This window comes from Salvelinus alpinus, chromosome 2 (assembly GCF_045679555.1).
Source record: "Salvelinus alpinus chromosome 2, SLU_Salpinus.1, whole genome shotgun sequence".
Classification (NCBI taxonomy): Eukaryota; Metazoa; Chordata; class Actinopteri; order Salmoniformes; family Salmonidae; genus Salvelinus; species Salvelinus alpinus.
Genome location: NC_092087.1, coordinates 44715034 through 44735830, shown reverse-complemented (window position 1 = coordinate 44735830; position 20797 = coordinate 44715034). Strand labels below are relative to the sequence as shown.

General features: G+C 42.1%; 1 protein-coding gene across 5 annotated transcripts in view; it reads left to right on the top strand.

Annotated features, from left to right (window-relative positions):
- LOC139562881 (SLIT-ROBO Rho GTPase-activating protein 3-like) overlaps nucleotides 1-20797 on the top strand; it is a 69323-nt gene that overhangs the window by 33757 nt on the left and 14769 nt on the right. For all 5 annotated transcript variants that reach the window (XR_011672461.1, XM_071381021.1, XM_071381016.1 and 2 more), the window contains exons 5-10: nucleotides 842-1027; nucleotides 1355-1483; nucleotides 2143-2364; nucleotides 4478-4579; nucleotides 6279-6476; nucleotides 8848-8932. Coding sequence is in view for 4 of the 5 variants with exons in the window: in XM_071381021.1 (XP_071237122.1) it covers nucleotides 842-1027; nucleotides 1355-1483; nucleotides 2143-2364; nucleotides 4478-4579; nucleotides 6279-6476; nucleotides 8848-8932 (922 nt within the window). In the remaining variant the exon portion in view is untranslated. The remainder of the gene's footprint in view (nucleotides 1-841; nucleotides 1028-1354; nucleotides 1484-2142; nucleotides 2365-4477; nucleotides 4580-6278; nucleotides 6477-8847; nucleotides 8933-20797) is intronic.

The following is a 20797-nucleotide window of genomic DNA, read 5'->3' as shown; positions in this document are numbered from 1 at the left end:
AGCAGCTAGCATGCAACCAATTGAAAATGCCTGGGCTTTAAATACACCAAATGGCCGCATGAGGAATGATTCTGCATGACATGCAACATAATGATGCAGATTTTCATTGATTTTGCTTTTTATCATGTGTACGTCGGTGACATAGTTAATAGCTAGTACTTGTACATACTTGTACATGTTTTATGTACAGTGTTGATGCATAATGCACAATGTGAGAGCCAGCTTGGCTTCAACACGTCTCCAGCTTGATCTGACTTCAAGTCAGAACCAAAGGCTCCTCTCTTGTTTCACACCCAGCAGCAGCCAGAGGAACGAGGAAAGGTTCTCTGTGACTCAGCTCGAGAAAAAGATCTCTGTAACTTGGCTACGACAATCTTCCTGCTGGTTTCACTTGCACTCTCCTCACATCGATTACCTCAATCAGAGTTGCTAGGAGACGTGTAAGAGAGAGGGTGAGTTTGTAGTGCGTGAGGGGAGAGAAACAGGACAGAAGTAACCTAATTTTAGCACTCGGTCACAAATCCTTAACAGATTTGACAGTAGCTGTCTTTCTGTGTTCTCATTGAGTTTACAGGACACGCGGATTAGTATGCTGAATCCTAACTTTAGATATGCACGTCTAACCAATCTCCCATTGACAGCGTCTGTTACACGCTTATCGTGAGTTTTAGTGTGTTGCCGCGTTACTCTGTTGAGTTAGTCTCATGACCAATGTCAACGTCCAGACCAAGAGCCTTGACGTGTACATGTAGTTGATTTTTAATGTTCTGTACAATGTCCTGTTTTAATGTTCACACAGACACACCGCTCTAACCCTTGTCGTCCTCCTGTCCCCGGGTAGGTGATGAAGACCTACCACATGTACCACACCGAGAGCGTCAGCGCCGAGAGCAAGCTGAAGGAGGCGGAGAAACAGGAAGAGAAGCAGATTGGCAAGGCCAATGAGGTCAGCACCAGCCTCTTGCGCCATGACGACCGCCCACAGCGACGCAGCTCCGTCAAGAAGATGGAGAAGATGAAGGAGAAGGTGTGGCTTGGGCTGAGTGTGTGTGTGTGTGTTCTCCCAATTGTCTGTAAAAGCTCTGAGGACTTGGATGCATTAGCGTCTGACATTTCATCAGTTAATGTATACACTAATGACCAGAAACGTTAACTGGTTTTGTTGCCGTGGTAAGACTGGACCTCTTGTTTCATGTGTCCCATGTAAATGATTTTGATCAGATTAGACTTCCATAGATGGAACAAAATGTTTTACACCCTTGGTATAAGAATCCTTTCAGAGAGAGATCATCTATGGTTTACTGATATTTGTCTCTCTGTCTCCCTCTCTCTCTTCTTCTCCCTCTCTCCCCAGAGACAAGCCAAATACTCTGAAAACAAGCTGAAGTGCATTAAAGCCCGGAACGACTATTTGTTGAACCTGGCCGCGACCAATGCTCTGGTGGCCAAATATTACATCCACGATGTCTCTGACATGATAGATGTGAGTGGGTGGTACAGGACATGCTGATTACAACAACATGAGAATGGTAGAATCCATTTGATACACAAAAGCCCAGTGGCATCTTGTAATACAGGGTATTTTATTCAAAGTTAGCGTTCTATTGATTGCAATAAATAATAGATACAGTAGTTTGATGGATTGAAGCAGAGTAGCATCTGACACCGTATCTCCTATTTTGTTTGAAGTTAGCATTTTATTGATTGCAATGGATTTAATGAATAATTGATACAGTAATAGATGGTTTGATAGATGGACGCATAATAGCATCTTGTGACACAGTATCTCTCCCCATTGGTTTGGAACTAACATGTGCTTCCCAATGGTGGTAACCATAGAAATATAATTACTAGAACAGACATTTCCATTGTAGTAGTTCTAAGTCTATGGTAATGACTGTATTTGGTGTACATATTTAGTAGACATTTGAGGAACGGCTGTCAGGTTCTAGATGGAAAAAAACAATGATTTGTGAATGTGACTTTAATGACGGGGCATTTTTCCTACTCATCTCAACCTGGGTGAGGTTTATGGTTATTGCTGTCATAATGACTGTGTATTTTCCCTGTCTGTGACCTGGGGAAGGGTTAGTTATTTCTATGGTAATGACTGTGTGTTGTGTTGTCCATGCCTCCCCCCAGTGCTGTGACATGGGCTACCATGCCAGCCTGGCGCGGACCCTGAGGACCTACCTGTCTGCAGAGTACAGCCTGGAGACGTCCCGCCACGAGGGACTGGACCAGCTGGAGGGGGCCGTGGATGCCATGGATGTCAGAGGGGACAAACACAGGGTCATGGACGTGCACAGTCAGATCTTCTGCCCGCCCACACGCTTCGACTACCAGCCACACATGGGCGATGAGGTGAGGGAGGCGGAGGGTGTGTGATTGGAGGGGTGATTGTAACAGCAATGCCAGGTTTGAAAATATACTGCTGAAAATGCTGGTTCTTTCAAGCAGATTTTCTCTCTACTCAGCCTCTCTGCCTCCCTTTGTCTGTCTTGACTTGAGGTTTCAAGTGCAACATTGTATCAAATCAATCAACTGGGTCTGGCCTGAAGCTGTCTCTAGTGAACTTTGCAACATTGTATCAACTAACCTATTCCAGGCCTTCAAGGTCTCCCATGCCAGTGAGCTTGGGTCAGACAGCTGTTTTTGTGCAAGGGAAAGGTATTTTATGACTTTTCCACTGGATATATGGCATCATCAGATCATGGTATTTTCCTCTTTCACACCGAGGCTTGGTTAATATTGAGGAGGAGATTGCTGGAAATAATTTTAAAATAGGAACTATTAGGCTATCATTTGCAAAGATGTAAAAAAAACTTTAAAAAAACAAGACTTCATTGACTTACTCTTACTGTGTGGGGTGAAGAAAAAATGACTGAAAAGCTCAGCTTATTAGTGTTGGATATGGTGAGTTAAGACAAGCAGAAAACATCCTCAAATGGGCACTTTCCTACATTTGTGCGCAGCAGGCCAGGTAGGCTACTTCTATGCGTGCTCCCTCAACATTAACAAGACAGAGAAACCAGACCAAAGCTCATTGCTCACACGGAGCACTCCAAACAAAAGACAATGGGGGGAAAAAGGCTAAACTCATAAATGATAGTGATGAAATAAACCTAAACTTGTTTCTCACAAGTGTAGCAGGTTGTGAATTCTGCAAACAGCGTTTCCACTCTGAGAATGAGAATGGTAAATGACTGTAGGCCTAATTAGTAATACAATGTGTTAACAGAACTTTATGCAACCAAATGACTAGGATTAACAGTACATTTACTACTGGTGACGTACAGTATGTAATGGGAATGGATCATAATAAACAATCAAAGGGCAATTAAAACAATGAATGTGCAAAATAATTGGTGGGAGACAGCCGAGTGCATTCTGGAGAGAGACGCACCTATAGTCTATTTTCGTCCCTTGTCTCAACATTTAAAAATATACACATCTTCACATATATTTGAGACGTTTTTCACTGACAGCCGCAACTCAATAATCAACTAGGCCTTTTGCCACGCGCACTGCCCATGAAAGACTTCCTCATATGCCATTTCTCTCCTGTTCTATTCGTTTTCATATCAACTTTCTTTTGTTGTCCAGAAGCCAAAGGTACAATCCTAGTCATAATAGCAACCCGTCCTAGTTGTTGCATCTTTAGAGTCACCCTCTTTCTAAGGAGATTTTCATCTCTGTCATATACTGCTGGCATCAGGTGCACTGTTTAGAATTGTGTTTTCCCGCAAATTGCATTTAGGCAAATGTTTGAAAATTACGTTTTATTGGCTGCTTTATTGCAGGAGTTGCATGTTCTGTTAAAATGAATTACCGTAATGTTGTTAGGTTCTGATTATTAGAGTAATAACTCAACGGACACTGTGGAAGCTTAAACCAAGTTTATTCTTCCCAAAGGAACGAACAGCTGAATCGATGAAAACATATTCACCCAAGCACTATTATTTAACTCTTTCTCCTATGCTGTGTCTCCTCCTACCCATCTGAACAACCAATATAGAACCTTAGTAATATCTGTTCTTCCTCACTTCATCTGACCTGACCTCTACCCCAAAGTGCTCACTCCTCTGCAACTCAAGGCTGTCATGGTGACTGGCACCAGACTGTCTCTCTTCTCCTCCCAGAGTTTCCCTCCCATAGGATCCCAGATGGCTAACAATAACATATCCTGACATAATGTAAACGTTATACACTACCCTCTCTCTCTCAGTGAAATGAAAAAGTATATTTCCTATTCTCAGAACCCAACAATGTAAATGTTATTTCTGTCATTCTGAGCACCGGGGGTAGACCACCAATGGGTTACGAACCCAATGCATATGGGTCCGGTAAATTTCTCAAATGGCCAGTAAATTTAAATCTTTAAATCACATTGTCCGGCGCCACATGTTCTTAACGGAAAGCCTGATCTCTATCTACAGTATCCATCCATCCATCTAATCTAATCAATCCTCACCAGGTGTGTCAGGTGAGTGCCCAGCAGCCGGTGCAGACAGAGCTCCTGATGCGTCACCACCAGCTCCAGTCCCGCCTGGGCACGCTCAAGATAGAGAACGAGGAGGTGAGCTCTAACCCTAACATAGTCACATGGTCAGAGTCAGTAAACCAGTATCACCTGGGCCATGTTCAGTAGGTAAAAATTGTGGAACATTGTAGACAGGAATGTCATGAGTATTGTCCTTATTGTACATGTCAGAGAATGTTACAAAAAGGTACCACATCGTTGGTTCTTAATAGACAGAAATGAGCACGTGAGAACGATAAATTATACATATCTATGTTTTTTAAATGTTAAACCTACAAACTTAGTCAATCCCCCAAAAAATGAAGTCCAATGGTCACTTTATGGACGCTATAGTCTCATTTTAATCCGATGTCTAGGATTTGAGCTAGGTAGGCACAGAAAGTCCGGTAACGGCCGGACGGCTCATGATGAAAGGCGAGGAGTGTGTTGTGTACCTCCAAGTCGATTTGCGATTTTTCATCTAGATTGTTATCATATTGGCTTAGATATGATAGTAGGGAGATTTGAATTTAACATTGAGCTTCATCCAATACCTATACTATTGTGTGTTACACAAGTTGTGCCCTGCTGAACTTTTTAGGGAAAAACATGCATACAGGATATGGAAACATTCAGTATGTTAAAACTGATATACTGTCAGTCTTTTCTTGTCTCTTCAGAAATCCATCTAGGCAGAGGGCTATAGGCAAAATTTGTGACTCATGTTTAGATGCACATCATGAATACTCAAACAGACAGGCTTATATCCACTCAGGGCCAACAGATGACCCCAGCAGCTCTGGTGAACCACACACTGACTGCATTACTGTACTGTTGACCATGTTCATGTCGGCTGAAGGCGTTTTCCTACTCACACTATAATTATGCGCGTGCGTGCACACACACACACACAGTCCCTCCCTCTCACAAACATTCACACACACAATAATGCATTCACGCACACTCTCTCTCACAAGCAAAGTGTAGCCCTTGGGATTGCCTCTCATCTAACAAGCGGGCAGGGGAGCCCCTACTGTACGAGGACTGTTACCCAAGCAGCGTTCATGCACAATACATCTTCTAAACTGACGAAGGTGTGGCCCTAGGGTTGACTCTCATCTTCCATCTCTTCCCCATTGCCCACCAAACCAGGCAGGCAGCCAGGCCCTAGCAGCTAGCACTGCATCCAGGCCTCCAGCTACAGAGCCTGCCTGCCTGTCTGCCTGCCTGCTTGCTTCATGCTGCTGCAGTGATTCAGACAGATGTGTGTAAAGGTCACCGTATTTGTGCTATGCGTTCAGCTTATCTCCTATGAATATGGAGGTGCTCCCTCTGCTGAGTTCCTCTCCCTCTCACACAGACAGAACACCAGTTATCTTCCTAATTATCTTCACACGGTCACACACTCACACCAGAAAACATGTCCCCTACCGGGCTGACTGAACTTTACATTATATATTATGCAAGCGGTTGTAGGATGTAGTACTGTGATCAAGATGGTGTCTGCAGAAGTCATACTAGTGTAGATGTGGGACATTTTGTTCTTTAATTTGACATTTTGCTCTTAAAGGAAAAATCGACTCAAAAACTATCTTTTGGTATTTGTTTCATTAGTCCACTGTTGATACAGTCCCATACAGATTTAAGAGCATTATACAATTACAATTGAAGTCTCATTGTGTTGCAAGGAAAACACTGTGAATATTGATGTTGTGACACAGTTTAATAATGACTCTTCCCTTTTTGTGTTTCTTAGGTAAGAAAGACCCTGGATGCCACCATGCAGACGCTGCAGGACATGCTGACGGTTGAGGACTTTGATGTGTCTGAGGCTTTCCAACACAGCCAGTCCACTGAGTCGGTCAAGTCTGCCTCGTCCGACTCCTACATGAGCAAGGTCAACGTTGCTAAGAGACGAGCCAACCAGCAGGAGACGGAGGGCTTCTACTTCACTGTGAGTGGCTCTGATAAGTCACTTGACTTAAGACTTCACTGTGATTGGCTTTGACAACTAACCACGCTTACAAAGCATTAGAAATGTTTTTCTTTCTCATTTGTATGAATGCTTCCTGGTACAGTACCTTGCAAAAGTTTTCATCCCCCTTGGCGTTTTTCGTATTTTGTTGCATTACAACCTGTAATTTGAATAGATTTTTATTTGGATTTCATGTAATGGACATGCACAAAATAGTCCAAATTGGTGAAGTGAAATAAAAAAAAATTACAACGGAAATGTGCTGCGTGCATATGTATTCACCCCCTTTGCCCCTAAATAAGATCTGAAGCAACCAATTACCTTCCGAAGTCACATAATTAGTTATATAAAGTCCATCTGTGTGCAATCTGTTTGTCAGATGATCTGTCACATGATCTCAGTATATATACACCTGTTCTGAAAGACCTCAGAGTCTGCAACACCACCAAGCAAGGGGCAATGCCAAGCAAGCGGGCACCATGAAGACCAAGGAGCTCTCCAAACAGGTCAGGGACAAAGTTGTGGAGAAGTACAGATCAGGGTTGGGTTATAAAAAAAAAATATCATAAACTTTAAATGTCCCACGGAGCACCATTAAATCCATTATTAAAACATGGAAAGAATATGGCACCACCATAAACCTGCCAAGAGTGGGCCGCCCACCAGAACTCACGGACCAGGCAAGGAGGGCATTAATCAGAGAGGCAACAAAGAGACCAACGATAACCCTGAAGGAGCTGCAAAGCTCCACAGCGGAGATTGGAGTATCTCTCCATAGGACCACTTTAAGCCGTATACTCCACAGAGCTGGGCTTTACGGAAGAGTGTCCAGAAAAAAGCAATTTCTTCAAGAAAAAATAAGCAAACACTTTTGGTGTTCGCCAGAAGGCATGTGGGAGACTCCCCAAACATATGGAAGAAGGTACTCTGGTCAGATAAGACTAAAATTGAGATTTTTGGCCATCAAGGAAAACCCTATGTCTGGCGCAAACCCAACACCTTGCATCACCCCGAGAGCACCATCCCATGCTGTGGGGATGTTTTTCATCGGCAAGGACTGGGAAACTGGTCAGAATTGAAAGAATGATGGATGGCGCTAAATACAGGGAAATTCTTGAGGGAAACCTGTTTCAGTCTTCCAGAGATTTGAGACTAGAACAGAGGTTCCCTGTGGAATGCTTTTGACACCTTGTAGAATCCATACCCCAAGGCTGTTCTGAATATTAGGAAGGTGTTGCTAATGTTTTGTACACTCGGTGTATAAGTAGGGTTCAAGTGACTAGGCAAGAGGATAGATAATAGACAATAGCAGCAGTGTGTGTGTGGGTTTGAATGAATGTGTGTGTGCAGTTAATATGCATGTGTGCGCATGTTATGTGTGCATGGGCATATGCAGTGTGTGTTGGGGTGTCAATGTAGGTATGTGTGAGTGTGTGGGTAGAGTCCAGTGTGTGTGCATAGAGCAAGTGCCGGAGGTTTAGTCCAAAAAAGGGTCAATGGCCAGTAGCAGCAGGTAGCCATTTAGAAGTCTTGTTTAGCAGTCTTATGGTGGTAGAAGCTGTTCAGGGTCCTGTTGGTTCCAGACTTGGTGCATCGGTACCGCTTGCTGTGCGGTAGCAAAGTGAACAGTCTATGGCTTTGAAGGCAGAATTCTTAGAAAAAAATGTACGTCTTCCTCTGACACCACCTGGTATAGAGGTCCTGGATAGCAGGGAGCTCAGCCCAGCTCGACCCCAGAACATTGTCATCATGGGTTCAATTCCCAAAGGGATCACATAAGTGTACTGTAAGTCACTTTACAAAAAGTATAATAGTGTCATACATTATTATTATTATTATTGTATTAACACAACTAACTTACAGTGCATTAGAAATGCTTTTTTCATTTTTATTAATGAATTACATACTGATATTAGAGTACTTATGCATTCAAGTTTAGTGGCTTTCTCCAGTGTTCATCATTATGCAGCATTATGCCCTGTGGAATTCAGACAGGCAACCATCTGGTTGTGAATTCATTTGACTGGTATTATCATCAGGCTTTGCTGATACAAGTCATGCAAATGAATTATGAAATTAACCTTTTGCTGTAATGCAGTACTGACTGTAGCCTACAGTCGCAAGTGTGGCTCAGTTTGTAAGAGTGTGGCATTAGCTAGGATTGCCAAGGTTTAATTCCTGCAAGGATTACATATTAAACATTAATTCACTCACTGTACTACTTACTATAAATTGCTTTGGATAAAAGTGTCCGCTAAATGTCATATATTACACATTGTAAAAGTATTTCTCTCTCTCTCTCTCTCTTTGCATTCTCTGTCTCTCTGACTGTCTCTGTCTGCCTGTATAGAAATTTAAAGAGTACCTGAATGGCAGCAACCTCATAGTGAAACTACAGGCCAAGCATGATCTACTGAAGCAGACGCTAGGAGAAGGTGAGAACAACTCTCATGTTACAATGTTGTTGTGCCACTTCTGGATCACAATGCCGTTCATTGGGTCTTCACCGCCCCTTTAAAGCACTAGCAGCAGCTTGCCAATTGTAGTCTTCTTATGGTTCAAACATTGTTGTTTTATGAACTCAACTTAACTGCAATCAGCTACCAGTAAGAACCCATATTGTATACACTCCCCTACGTATTTATTTGGACAGTGAGCTAAAACTTTACGTTTTGGTCTATACTCCAGCATTTTGGATTTGAGATCAAATGTTTAATATGAGGCAACAGTACAGAATGTCACCTTTTCTTTGAGGGTATTTTCATACATATGTTTTACCGTTTAGAAATAAAAGCACTTTATGTATCTTGTTCCCCAATTTGAAGGTGTCATAAGTATTTGGACAAGTTCAATTATATGATAATGAATTGAATCGTTAATAATTATGAGTGACATGCTGACTTTTCACCATTACCAATAACATGAGAGGTTTGCATTTTATTGGGAGAGGAGGGGGGTGGTTTATGATATTTATGCCTCTAACTTTCTTACTCATCATTATTAACGATTCAGTCATGATTATCCATAATCATGGTAGTATCCACATTAAATGCACAATATGTTATTTACAATTTATTTATATTGGTCACAACATAATCTGAAACACAACCCCAACGAACTGCAAATGCATCCAACAGGTGTGTAGAGTCACAAGCTTGATGTAGTCATTGCGTGCTAGGAATATTGGACCAAATACTAAACTTTTGACTACTTTAATAAACATATATCTGAATTTGTCCAAATACTTATGATACCTTTTAAGTTGGGGGACAAGATGCATAAAGTGCTTTCATTTCTAAACGGTGAAACAGATGTGTATGAAAATACCCTCAAATAAAAGGTGAAATTCTGTACTGTCGCTTCATATGAAACATTTGATCTCAAATCCAAAATGCTGTGGTACAGAGCCGAAATAAAAGTTTTAGCCCCTCTAACATTTTGGATTTGGCACATTTTTCAATATATTGTTGAACATAATATACTCTACGGCCATATCAAAGTTCCAGAGTGGGATTTCTGCTAATTCTTGGAAGTCCAACAAATATTGCTGTCTAGTTGTAAATCACAGATGGCCTTGTATATTGTTGGCTTCCTCCAGCAATTCAGTATGTACGGTTTCAGTTTCAATTACTAATTCTTTTGGGGGAAAAATTAACGAATGTAGCTAACTAAGGCTGGGAATGCCAATACAATCAGACTAGCAAGGGGAATGATCACAACGTGGCTAATATGCTAGCTTATCTATTTATGTAGCTATTTATTTGGCAAGCTAAAAGCACAGAGCCTAACGTTAGCTAGCTAACCAACTGCTGTTATGTCATTGGACGAGTGGGTGTGTGGTCGACTTCCCCCACCCATATCATTTTTCTCTGGCTACAGCTAGAGAGGAAGGCAGTGCCGGCACCAGAACTAATCAATTGGACGGGCATTTCATTTCTATAGGCGGGCCCGTTTTTTAAAATAATAAACAACCATTAAGACCATAGGCAGCTTGTGACTTTCAAGTTTGGAGTGGCTTACAATGTATCCGACCATTTCTATCGATCTGCGTGCCAGTTATAATTGTTGTTATATGTGCATTTTTGTAGAATAGTTTTATTTCAATAAAACGTTTTCGTTTCTCAAAATGATTTTCATGTGGTTAATCATAAAAATCTGAATTAAAATGATACAAATCTAAAAGTTAAAACGCAACTAATGCAAGAGTACCAGCCTTTGCCATATGGACACATTGATACACCGTGTTCCATTGGACGCAAAAAAAAATTGCGCTTGGAACTCAGAGAGAGCCTCTAGGCCAGTGGTCCCCAACCAGTCGATCATGATCGATCGCATTCCTAGTCGGTCACCAAGAGTTTCTGTAAAAGAAAAGAAAAACATAAAGCCTTGCGTTCCTGTTTTTTGTATTCGTTTCATGTTGTTGGCGGTAGATGCACTTGATTCTGCAGCCCTAGCGCAAGGTAAGGCAAAACGTTCCCATTTTTAACCATTTCATGTGTCTGAAGTTAGAACTCCACCTTCCCGGCAGGCCCAGAGAGCAAATCAAGTGCACATATAGTCCTACCGCTGGCCAATCAGATAGCTCAGATCACCGTGTCTGCACAGTTTCCTCGAGCCATAGACTGGAAAAAGAAGCCTTGAACGCACAGCAAAGTTGATACTGAGATTTCAAAACTAGAGAGAGACAATTGAGTGAGACTCTCTCCATGACTAGAGAGAGACTCAATGAATATAGCAAAGAGCTGCTGTTTTTATGTGCAAGTTCATGTTTGTTATTATTCAGTACTGCTAACACTTTTATAAGCCATAAAATATGCGTTCTCCCTACTTCCACATGAACCAGCACTGCAGCTGCAATAAATGAGTATAGCAAAGTGTTCCAATAATTTTGCTTTATTATCAGCGTCTTGTGTCTTTTTAATATTCAGGAATATTTCACTTTCTCTGGTCATAGGAGTAACAGCATGATTTGGTGCATTAGGCAGAAATAATGCAGTGCGACTTGAGTTTCAGCTGGAAGACTGTGTCCCCTTTTCTCAGCGGAGGGAAGGAGGGCGGAGGGACGGTGAGTTGGGTGAGGCAGCCTCACCGCTGCTCCCTCCCTCCCTCCCTCCCTCCCTCCCTCCCTCCCTCCCTCCCTCCCTCCCTCCCTCCCTCCCTCCCTCCCTCCCTGCCTCTCAGACTGACCATCAGATTCAGTCCAGTAAAAATAAGCACATTATTATGCTCACTTACAGTGGGGCAAAAAAGTATTTAGTCAGCCACAAATTGTGCAAGTTCTCCCACTTAAAAAGATGAGAGAGGCCTGTAATTTTCATCATAGGTACACTTTAACTATGACAAACAAAATGAGAAAAAAGAATCCAGAAAATCACATTGTAGGATTTTTAATGAATTTATTAGCAAATTATGGTGGAAAATAAGTATTTGGTCACCTACAAACAAGCAAGATTTCTGGCTCTCACAGACCTGTAACTTCTTCTTTAAGAGGCTCCTCTGTCCTCCACTCATTACCTGTATTAATGGCACCTGTTTGAACTTGTTATCAGTATAAAAGACACCTGTCCACAACCTCAAACAGTCACACTCCAAACTCCACTATGGCCAAGACCAAAGAGCTGTCAAAGGACACCAGAAACAAAATTGTAGACCTGCACCAGGCTGGGAAGACTGAATCTGCAATAGGTAAGCAGCTTGGTTTGAAGAAATCAACTGTGGGAGCAATTATTAGGAAATGGAAGACATACAAGACCACTGATAATCTCCCTCGATCTGGGGCTCCACGCAAGATCTCAGAACCACACGGGGGGACCTAGTGAATGACCTGCAGAGAGCTGGGACCAAAGTAACAAAGCCTACCATCAGTAACACACTACGCCGCCAGGGACTCAAATCCTGCAGTGCCAGACGTGTCCCCCTGCTTAAGCCAGTACATGTCCAGGCCCGTCTGAAGTTTGCTAGAGAGCATTTGGATGATCCAGAAGAAGATTGGGAGAATGTCATATGGTCAGATGAAACCAAAATATAACTTTTTGGTAAAAACTCAACTCGTCGTGTTTGGAGGACAAAGAATGCTGAGTTGCATCCAAAGAACACCATACCTACTGTGAAGCGTGGGGGTGGAAACATCATGCTTTGGGGCTGTTTTTCTGCAAAGGGACCAGGACGACTGATCTGTGTAAAGGAAAGAATGAATGGTGCCATGTATCGTGAGATTTTGAGTGAAAACCTCCTTCCATCAGCAAGGGCATTGAAGATGAAACGTGGCTGGGTCTTTCAGCATGACAATGATCCCAAACACACCGCCCGGGCAACGAAGGAGTGGCTTCGTAAGAAGCATTTCAAGGTCCTGGAGTGGCCTAGCCAGTCTCCAGATCTCAACCCCATAGAAAATCTTTGGAGGGAGTTGAAAGTACGTGTTGCCCAGCAACAGCCCCAAAACATCACTGCTCTAGAGGAGATCTGCATGGAGGAATGGGCCAAAATACCAGCAACAGTGTGTGAAAACCTTGTGAAGACTTACAGAAAACGTTTGACCTCTGTCATTGCCAACAAAGGGTATATAACAAAGTATTGAGATACACTTTTGTTATTGACCAAATACTTATTTTCCACCATAATTTGCAAATAAATTCATTAAAAAAAAGATGTTTGTTTCTCATTTTGTCTGTCATAGTTGAAGTGTACCTATGATGAAAATTACAGGCCTCTCTCATCTTTTTAAGTGGGAGAACTTGCACAATTGGTGGCTGACTAAATACTTTTTCGCCCCACTGTAGCTGTTCCTCACAAGTAATACAACAAATGATCCTTTACGAGTGTGATCATAAACCTAATTAAAAAAATTAAGTATAATTTCAAAATGGTCTGAGAAGAGCAACATTTGAATGGCAATACAAACAGCCAATATGCAGTGATAATGTATTGGGCCTGTAGCCTACTGTACAAACCTCATTGCTACAGAACTGTTTTTAATTGGTCAATGTTGCATAGGCTTATGTTTTTTAAGTCATGTTTAAAAAAAATCTGTGCGTTAGATCTCGGCTTGCATTTTGACTCAAAGTGATCTTGACTCAGAAAAGGTTGACGACCACTGCTATAGATCAATGCAGTAGTAGGCCTATAACTTCCATTGCCAAATAAGTAAAATACATAGACCTAAAGCCGACCAAATAAAAAGAGTAGAAAATATCCTGATAAATTCAGGTTCTTTCAATCGCATTAATATATATACTCCGCCTGTCTGCCTCCCTTTGTATCTGTCTTGACTTGAGCTATCGCTAGTGAAGTGCAACATTGTATCAACTCAGCAGGTTGGTGTGTTCAGGCATGTGCACCCCCTTAACATTATCAGGACAGAGTTACCACACACATGCTCATTGCTCACATGGAGCAATCCAAACAAATGACAATTAAAAATGGACAAATCTCCTAAATGATGGTTCTAAAATAATCCAAAACCTGTTTCTCACAAGTGTAACAGGTCGTGAACAATGCAAACAACGTTTCCACTCCGAGAGTGAGAACAGTAGATGACTGTAATACATTGTATTTGTATTTATTTATCCTTTATTTAACTAGGCAAGTCAGTTAAGAACAAACTCTTATTTACAATGACGGCCTACCAAAAGGCAAAAGGCCTCCTGCGGGGCCTGGAGCCTGGGATGAAAAAATAAATAGAATATAAATATAGGACAAAACACTCATCACAACAAGAGAGACAACACTACATAAAGAGAGACCTAAGACGACAACATAGCAAGGCGACAACACAACTTGGTAGCAACACAACATGGTAGCAGCACAAAACATGGTACAAACATTATTGGGCACAGACAACAGCACAAAGGGCAAGAAGGTAGAGACAACAATACATCACACAAAGCAGCCACAACTGTCAGTAAGAGTGTCCATGATTGAGTCTTTGAATGAAGAGATTGAGATAAAACTGTCCAGTTTGAGTGTTTGTTGCCGCTCGTTCCAGTCACTAGCTGCAGCGAACTGAAAAGAGGAGCGACCCAGGGATGTGTGTGCTTTGGGGACCTTTAACAGAATGTGACTGGCAGAACGGGTGTTGTATGTAGAGGATGAGAGCTGCAGTAGATATCTCAGATAGGGGGGAGTGAGGCCTAAGAGGGTTTTATAAATAAGCATCAACCAGTGGGTCTTGCGATGGGTATACAGCGATGACCAGTTTACAGAGGAGTATAGAGTGCAGTGATGTGTCCTATAAGGAGCATTAGTGGCAAATCTGATGGCCGAATGGTAAAGAACATCTAGCCGCTCGAGAGCACCCTTACCTGTCGATCTATAAATTATGTCTCCGTAATGTAGCATAGGTCGGATGGTCATCTGAATCAGGGTTAGTTTGGCAGCTGGGGTGAATGAGGAGCGATTACGATAGAGGAAACCAAGTCTAGATTTAACTTTAGCCTGCAGCTTTGATATGTGCTGAGAGAAGGACACTGCACCGTTTAGCCATACTCCCAAGTACTTGTATGCGGTGACTACCTCAAGCTCTAATCCCTCAGAGGTAGTAATAACACCTGTGGGGAGAGGGGCATTCTTCTTACCAAACCACATGACCTTTGTTTTGGAGGTGTTCAGAACAAGGTTAAGGGTAGAGAAAGCTTCTTGGACATTAAGAAATCTTTGTTGTAGAGCATTTAACACAAAATCCGGGGAGGGGCCAGCTTGAGTATAAGACTGTATCATCTGCATATAAACGGATGAGTGAGCTTCCTACTGCCTGAGCTATGTTGTTGATGTAAATTGAGAAGAGCGTGGGGCCTAGGATCGAGCGTTGGAGTACTCCCTTGGTGACAGGCAGTGGCTGAGAAGGCAGATTTTCTGACGTTAACCTCTCTGGGATATGTGGGACGCTAGCGTCCCGCATGGCCAACATCCAGTGAAAATGCAGAGTGCCAAATTCAAATAAATTGCTATAAAAATGTAACTTTCATGAAATCACACATGCAATACACCAAATTAAAGCTACACTTGTTGTGAATCCAGCCAACGTGTCAGATTTCAAAAAGGCTTTACGACGAAAGCACACCAAACGATTATGTTAGGTCAGTACATAGTCACAGAAAAACACAGCCATTTTTCCAGCCAAAGAGAGGAGTCACAAAAAGCAGAAATAGAGATAAAATGAATCACTAACCTTTGATGATCTTCATCAGATGACACTCATAGGACTTCATGTTACACAATACATGTATGTTTTGTTCGATAAAGTTCATATTTATATCCAAAAATCTCAGTTTACATTGGCGCGTTACGTTCAGTAATGTATGCTTCCAAAACATCCAGTGATTTTGCAGAGAGCCACATCAATTTACAGAAATACTCATCATAAATGTTGATGAAAATACAAGAGTTATGCATGGAACTTTAGATAAACTTCTCCTTAATGCAACCGCTGTGTCTGATTTTCAAAAAAGCTTGACCGAAAAAGCACACCATGCAATATTCTGAGTAGAGCGTTCAGAGCCCAAACAAGCCAAACAGATATCCGCCATGTTGTGGAGTCAACAAAGTCAGAAATAGCATTATATATATTCACTTACCTTTGATGATCTTCATCAGAATGCACTCCCAGGATTCCCAGTTCCACAATAAATGTTTGATTTGTTCGATAAAGTCCGTCATTTATGTCCAAATACCTCCTTTTTGTTTGCGCGTTTAGTACACAATCCAAACTGACGACGCGCGGGCAGGTCCAGGCGAACGTTCAGACGAAAAGTCATATTACAGTTCGTAGAAACATGTCAAACTAAGTATAGAATCAATCTTTAGGATGTTTTTATCATAAATCTTCAATAATGTTCCAACCGGAGAATTCCTTTGTCTGTAGAAATGCAATGGAACGCAAGCTACCTCTCACGTGAATGCGCATGACCAGCTCATGGCACTCTGCCAGACCACTGACTCAATCCCCTCTCATTCCCCCCTCCTTTACAGTAGAAGCATCAAACAAGGTTCTAAAGACTGTTGACATCTAGTGGAAGCCTTAGGAAGTGCAATATGACCCCATTTCCACTGTATCTTGGATAGGCAAAGAGTTGAAAATCTACAAACCTCAGATTCCCCACTTCCTGGTTGGATTTTTTCTCAGGTTTTTGCCTGCCATATGAGTTATGTTATACTCACAGACATCATTCAAACAGTTTTAGAAACTTCAGTGTTTTCTATCTAAATCTACTAATTATATGCATATTCTTGCTTTTAGGACTGAGTAGCAGGCAGTTAACTCTGGGCACCTTTTTATCCAAGCTACTCAATACTGCCCCCCCTGTCCCAAAGAAGTTAATTAGCAAACCAGGCCAAAGTCCCCTCAGAGACACCAATACTCCTTAGCCGGCCCACAAGAATAGAATGGTCTACCGTATCATAAGCTTTGGCCAAGTCAATAAAAATAGCAGCACAATATTGCTTTGAATCAAGGGCAATTGTGACATCATTGAGGACCTTTAAGGTTGCAGTGACACATCCATAACCTGAGCGGAAACAAGATTGCATACCCGAGAGAATACTTTAGACATCAAGAAAGCCAGTCAGTTGATTATTGACAAGTTTTTCCAACACTTTTGGTTAATTAATAGGGCAAAATAGAAATAGGCCTTTAACAGTTAGGATCAGCTTGATCTCCCTTTTAAATAAAGGATGAACTGTGGCTGCCTTCCAAGCAATTGGAACATCCCCAGAAAGGAGAGACAGGCTTGGCGATGATAGGGGCAGCAACCTTAGAAGAAAGGGTCTAAACCATCTGACCCAGATGGTTTTTTGGGGTCAAGTTTAAGGTGGTCCTTTAGCACCTTGGACTCTGACTGTCTGCAGGGAGAAACTTTGTAGCGGGGCAGGGGAAAAAGAGGGAGAAGCTTCAGGGATAGTCGCATTAGAAGGGGTGGGCGATGAGGAATTATTGGATGGGCAAGGAGGCATGGCTGATTCAAATAGGAACCCTGACTTAATGAAGTGGTGATTAAAGAGCTCAGCCATGTGCTTCTTGTCAGTAACAACCACATCATCAACATTAAGGGACATGGGCAGCTGCGAGGAGGAGGGTATATTTTCCAGGTCTTTAACCGTGTTCCAGAACTTCTTGGGGTTAGACCCAGAGAGAGAGAACTGCTTCTTAAAGTAACTAACTTTGGTTTTCCGGATAGCCTGAGTGCACTTATTTCTAATTTGCCTGAACGATAGCCAGTCAGCCTGAGTATGCGTGTGCCGAGCCTTTTTCCAAATGCAATTCTTGAGGTGGAGTAACTCTGCAAGATCACAGTCGAACCAGGGGCTGAACCTGTTTTTAATTCTCATTTTCTTTATGGGGGCGTGTTTGTTAACAATACCATTGAAAATAAAAGAAATGTATGTAACCAAATGATGGGGATTAACGGTACATTTACTAAGCCCACTGGTTACATATGTAATGGGGAATTGATAAAAATAAACAATTCACACAATGAAACAATGAATGTGCAAGAATTGGCGGGAGACAGCGGAGCACATTCTGGAAAGCCGAGTGCATGCATTCTGGAGAGAGACGCCCATATCTTCTTGTCTCAAAATGTGTATTATACTCAAGACACTATCTTCACATATTTCACTGATAGTCGCAACTCAATAATCAGCTAGGCCTTTTGCCACGCGCGCTGCCCAAATAGCTGGCTTCCCGAATAGGCGTAGGCCTATGCACTTTGAAACAATCCACAGCCATTTTTTTTTTTTAAATAAGCTAATGAGCCTCTGTGGCTCAAGCTCTCTGGTAAAGTATTTTGAATGATTTTTATTTTATACAGGAGTAATTATATAATTTTGCCAATTTTTTAAAATTTACTTTAGGGGAAGCCAGCATCCGCACTGCGCAACTTTCCTTTCTAAATTCGATAGTGGCTGTGATCAGAGATCTGTATATAATGATACGATGCTCATCTCTCCCCCCTAACAATGCGAGTCACTGTCTCAAAGGCGGGAATGCAGGCGACAAGCTTAGGTCTGCATATTATGCCCATAAAATTCAGGACAGATTTTCGCGAGAGTGAGTCCTCTCGCTTCGCCTCTTCCTCTCTTCTGAAACTAGTGAGCGAAACAGCGCACCTCTGTCTCACTATATGTATCCCATGTATCTGATGCTGTCTGTCCAGAAAAAGTATGACATGTCATGCTCCCTTTGTCCAGACGGCATCAGATACACGGTCTACACATATGGCGACAGAGGGACGCTGTTTCGCTCGATCGGATTCTTGATCTGAGATTGAGGCGTATTTTATGTCGGCGCGCATCTTGGTCAAATACATTATCAATATTTCTATATTTTATTTGGACGGGAACGGAGGTACGGTAGGGCGGGCCAGGTCCCCTAGAGCTCGCACATAATGCCGGCCCTGGATGCAGGTGTCATTTTGTTAGTTAGCAAGAAATGTGAATCACTTTGCTAGCTAGCTATGCTGAACTTGAACTGTTAACCGCAGTTAGCATATCTCTTAGTTTTCAATCAAATGTTTTTGTCATCGATCAAATGGGCGGGCAGGGAGGAAAGTTCCCATTCAGTTGTCAAAACGTGTGTTGGGACAAGCATGCATTGGCAGGCAAGCTGCAGAAGGGCGAGCAGGCTGCTATTCCCCATCGTTTATCAGTGCAATTTTGACGGCCAACTACAAGCTGAAAAGGTTTGACAGGGTTTATCTACTGTTGCCTCGATTTTAGCTCATCTCGATCTAGCTAGCATTAGTTGTTGATCTTGTTGTTTTTGATGTGCATATATGATAGCCTACTTTTTCATGGTTGTTTGAGCTAAAGTCCCACTGTTGCTACTGCCTGTAAACACAGTCCAGTTCAAAATGAATGATGGCAGGCCCATGCGGCAAATCGCTTATTTGCATATATGCCTACTGTAGCTCTGATTGGCTATGGCGCACCGGTCTTAGTCCGGTCCTGGACAAGACAGATGCTTTTATTTACTGCAGTGTCTCTATTAATTGTCCAAACGCATGGCCGCTTTCACACTGTGTATTGCTATAGAACTTTCACAAATGCCTTACTCTATTTAATTCCCAAACATTCTATGAATATATGAAAACGTGAAAATGACCATATGTAAGTACTCGCTTAATAAGATTTAATGTCGCTAAAACGCTGTCATTTCCACTTTATAGGAGGCTTGGGTAAAGTAGAAATGTCACAAATGTTCGAACTTCTTCAATGAATTATTTCTCAATTATGCTTTAAGATACACATGTCAAATATATGTCAACAATCCTTTCTCAGAAGGACCTTTCTATGAATTCAATTTTGTAAAAAAACAAAAAAAAACAATTCCAGTTTCGTGAGGAATCACCCATGTACTATGCATTTTAAAATACAATTTTACAAGAAGCTCATATGATACCCCATAAGCAGCCAAACCGCTGGCTCCAGTATTTCCAGGACTTAGTTGTGGTTGGTCAAATAGACAGACAGAAGACCGACAGAGTGCTTGTTGCTGGAAGCTGCTTTTTTTCACATGAGCCCTGAAATCAACAATACGAGTCCCTGATCACAGAGTGTTATCATGCTATGGGATATCATGTCATCTTGTATTCTTGTTACTTAACCTTGTTGCAACCCCCCTGTTGTATTCTTGTTGCAACCCCCCTGTTTCCTGGGATAACTAGATGACCAAAACCGGACTGTAAGTGATTTATTTTTTGCCCCCCCATTATCTTTGGTCAAGAAGTGTAAAATCACCAGTAATTCAGCAAAAAATGTGTTTAATTTAGGGAAATCTGTTCCCATGTATTTCTATAAATAAAATAAAAAAGAGATGTGATCATGCCAATGTAATCAAGGTAGGAATTTGTTCATTTCAAATACAATTTATTTTTGGGCTTAGTTGTGGTCAATTTGCAGTGTACAATTGACGATAGTTATTTTCCAGCCGCCCGACCATTTGCTACGACAAAAATCGGCCCCCGGCTGAATCTAGTTGCTTACCCCTGACATCATGTTATATTACTACTGCACAGTTACTTCAATATTGTCCCCCCCCCCCCCCCCCAAAAAAAAACCACTGCCTTCCTCACACTTCCCTCCTCCCCGTTGCCCCTGGATACGCTAGCTTCCATTGACATTCTGCTCTGAGCTGGCAGGGTCCGCCCCCTCCGTCTCTCTCTCTATGGTTTCTAGGGCGACCACTGAATGGCCGCTGCCTGACTGGCTGTATGTGAGTCAGAGAGGCGGTCATGGCGCCCGCACTGTTGAGCCCGTCTGAATAGGTGCCCGTTTTCTCATCCCTCTGCCCATTCTGCCAGCTCTGT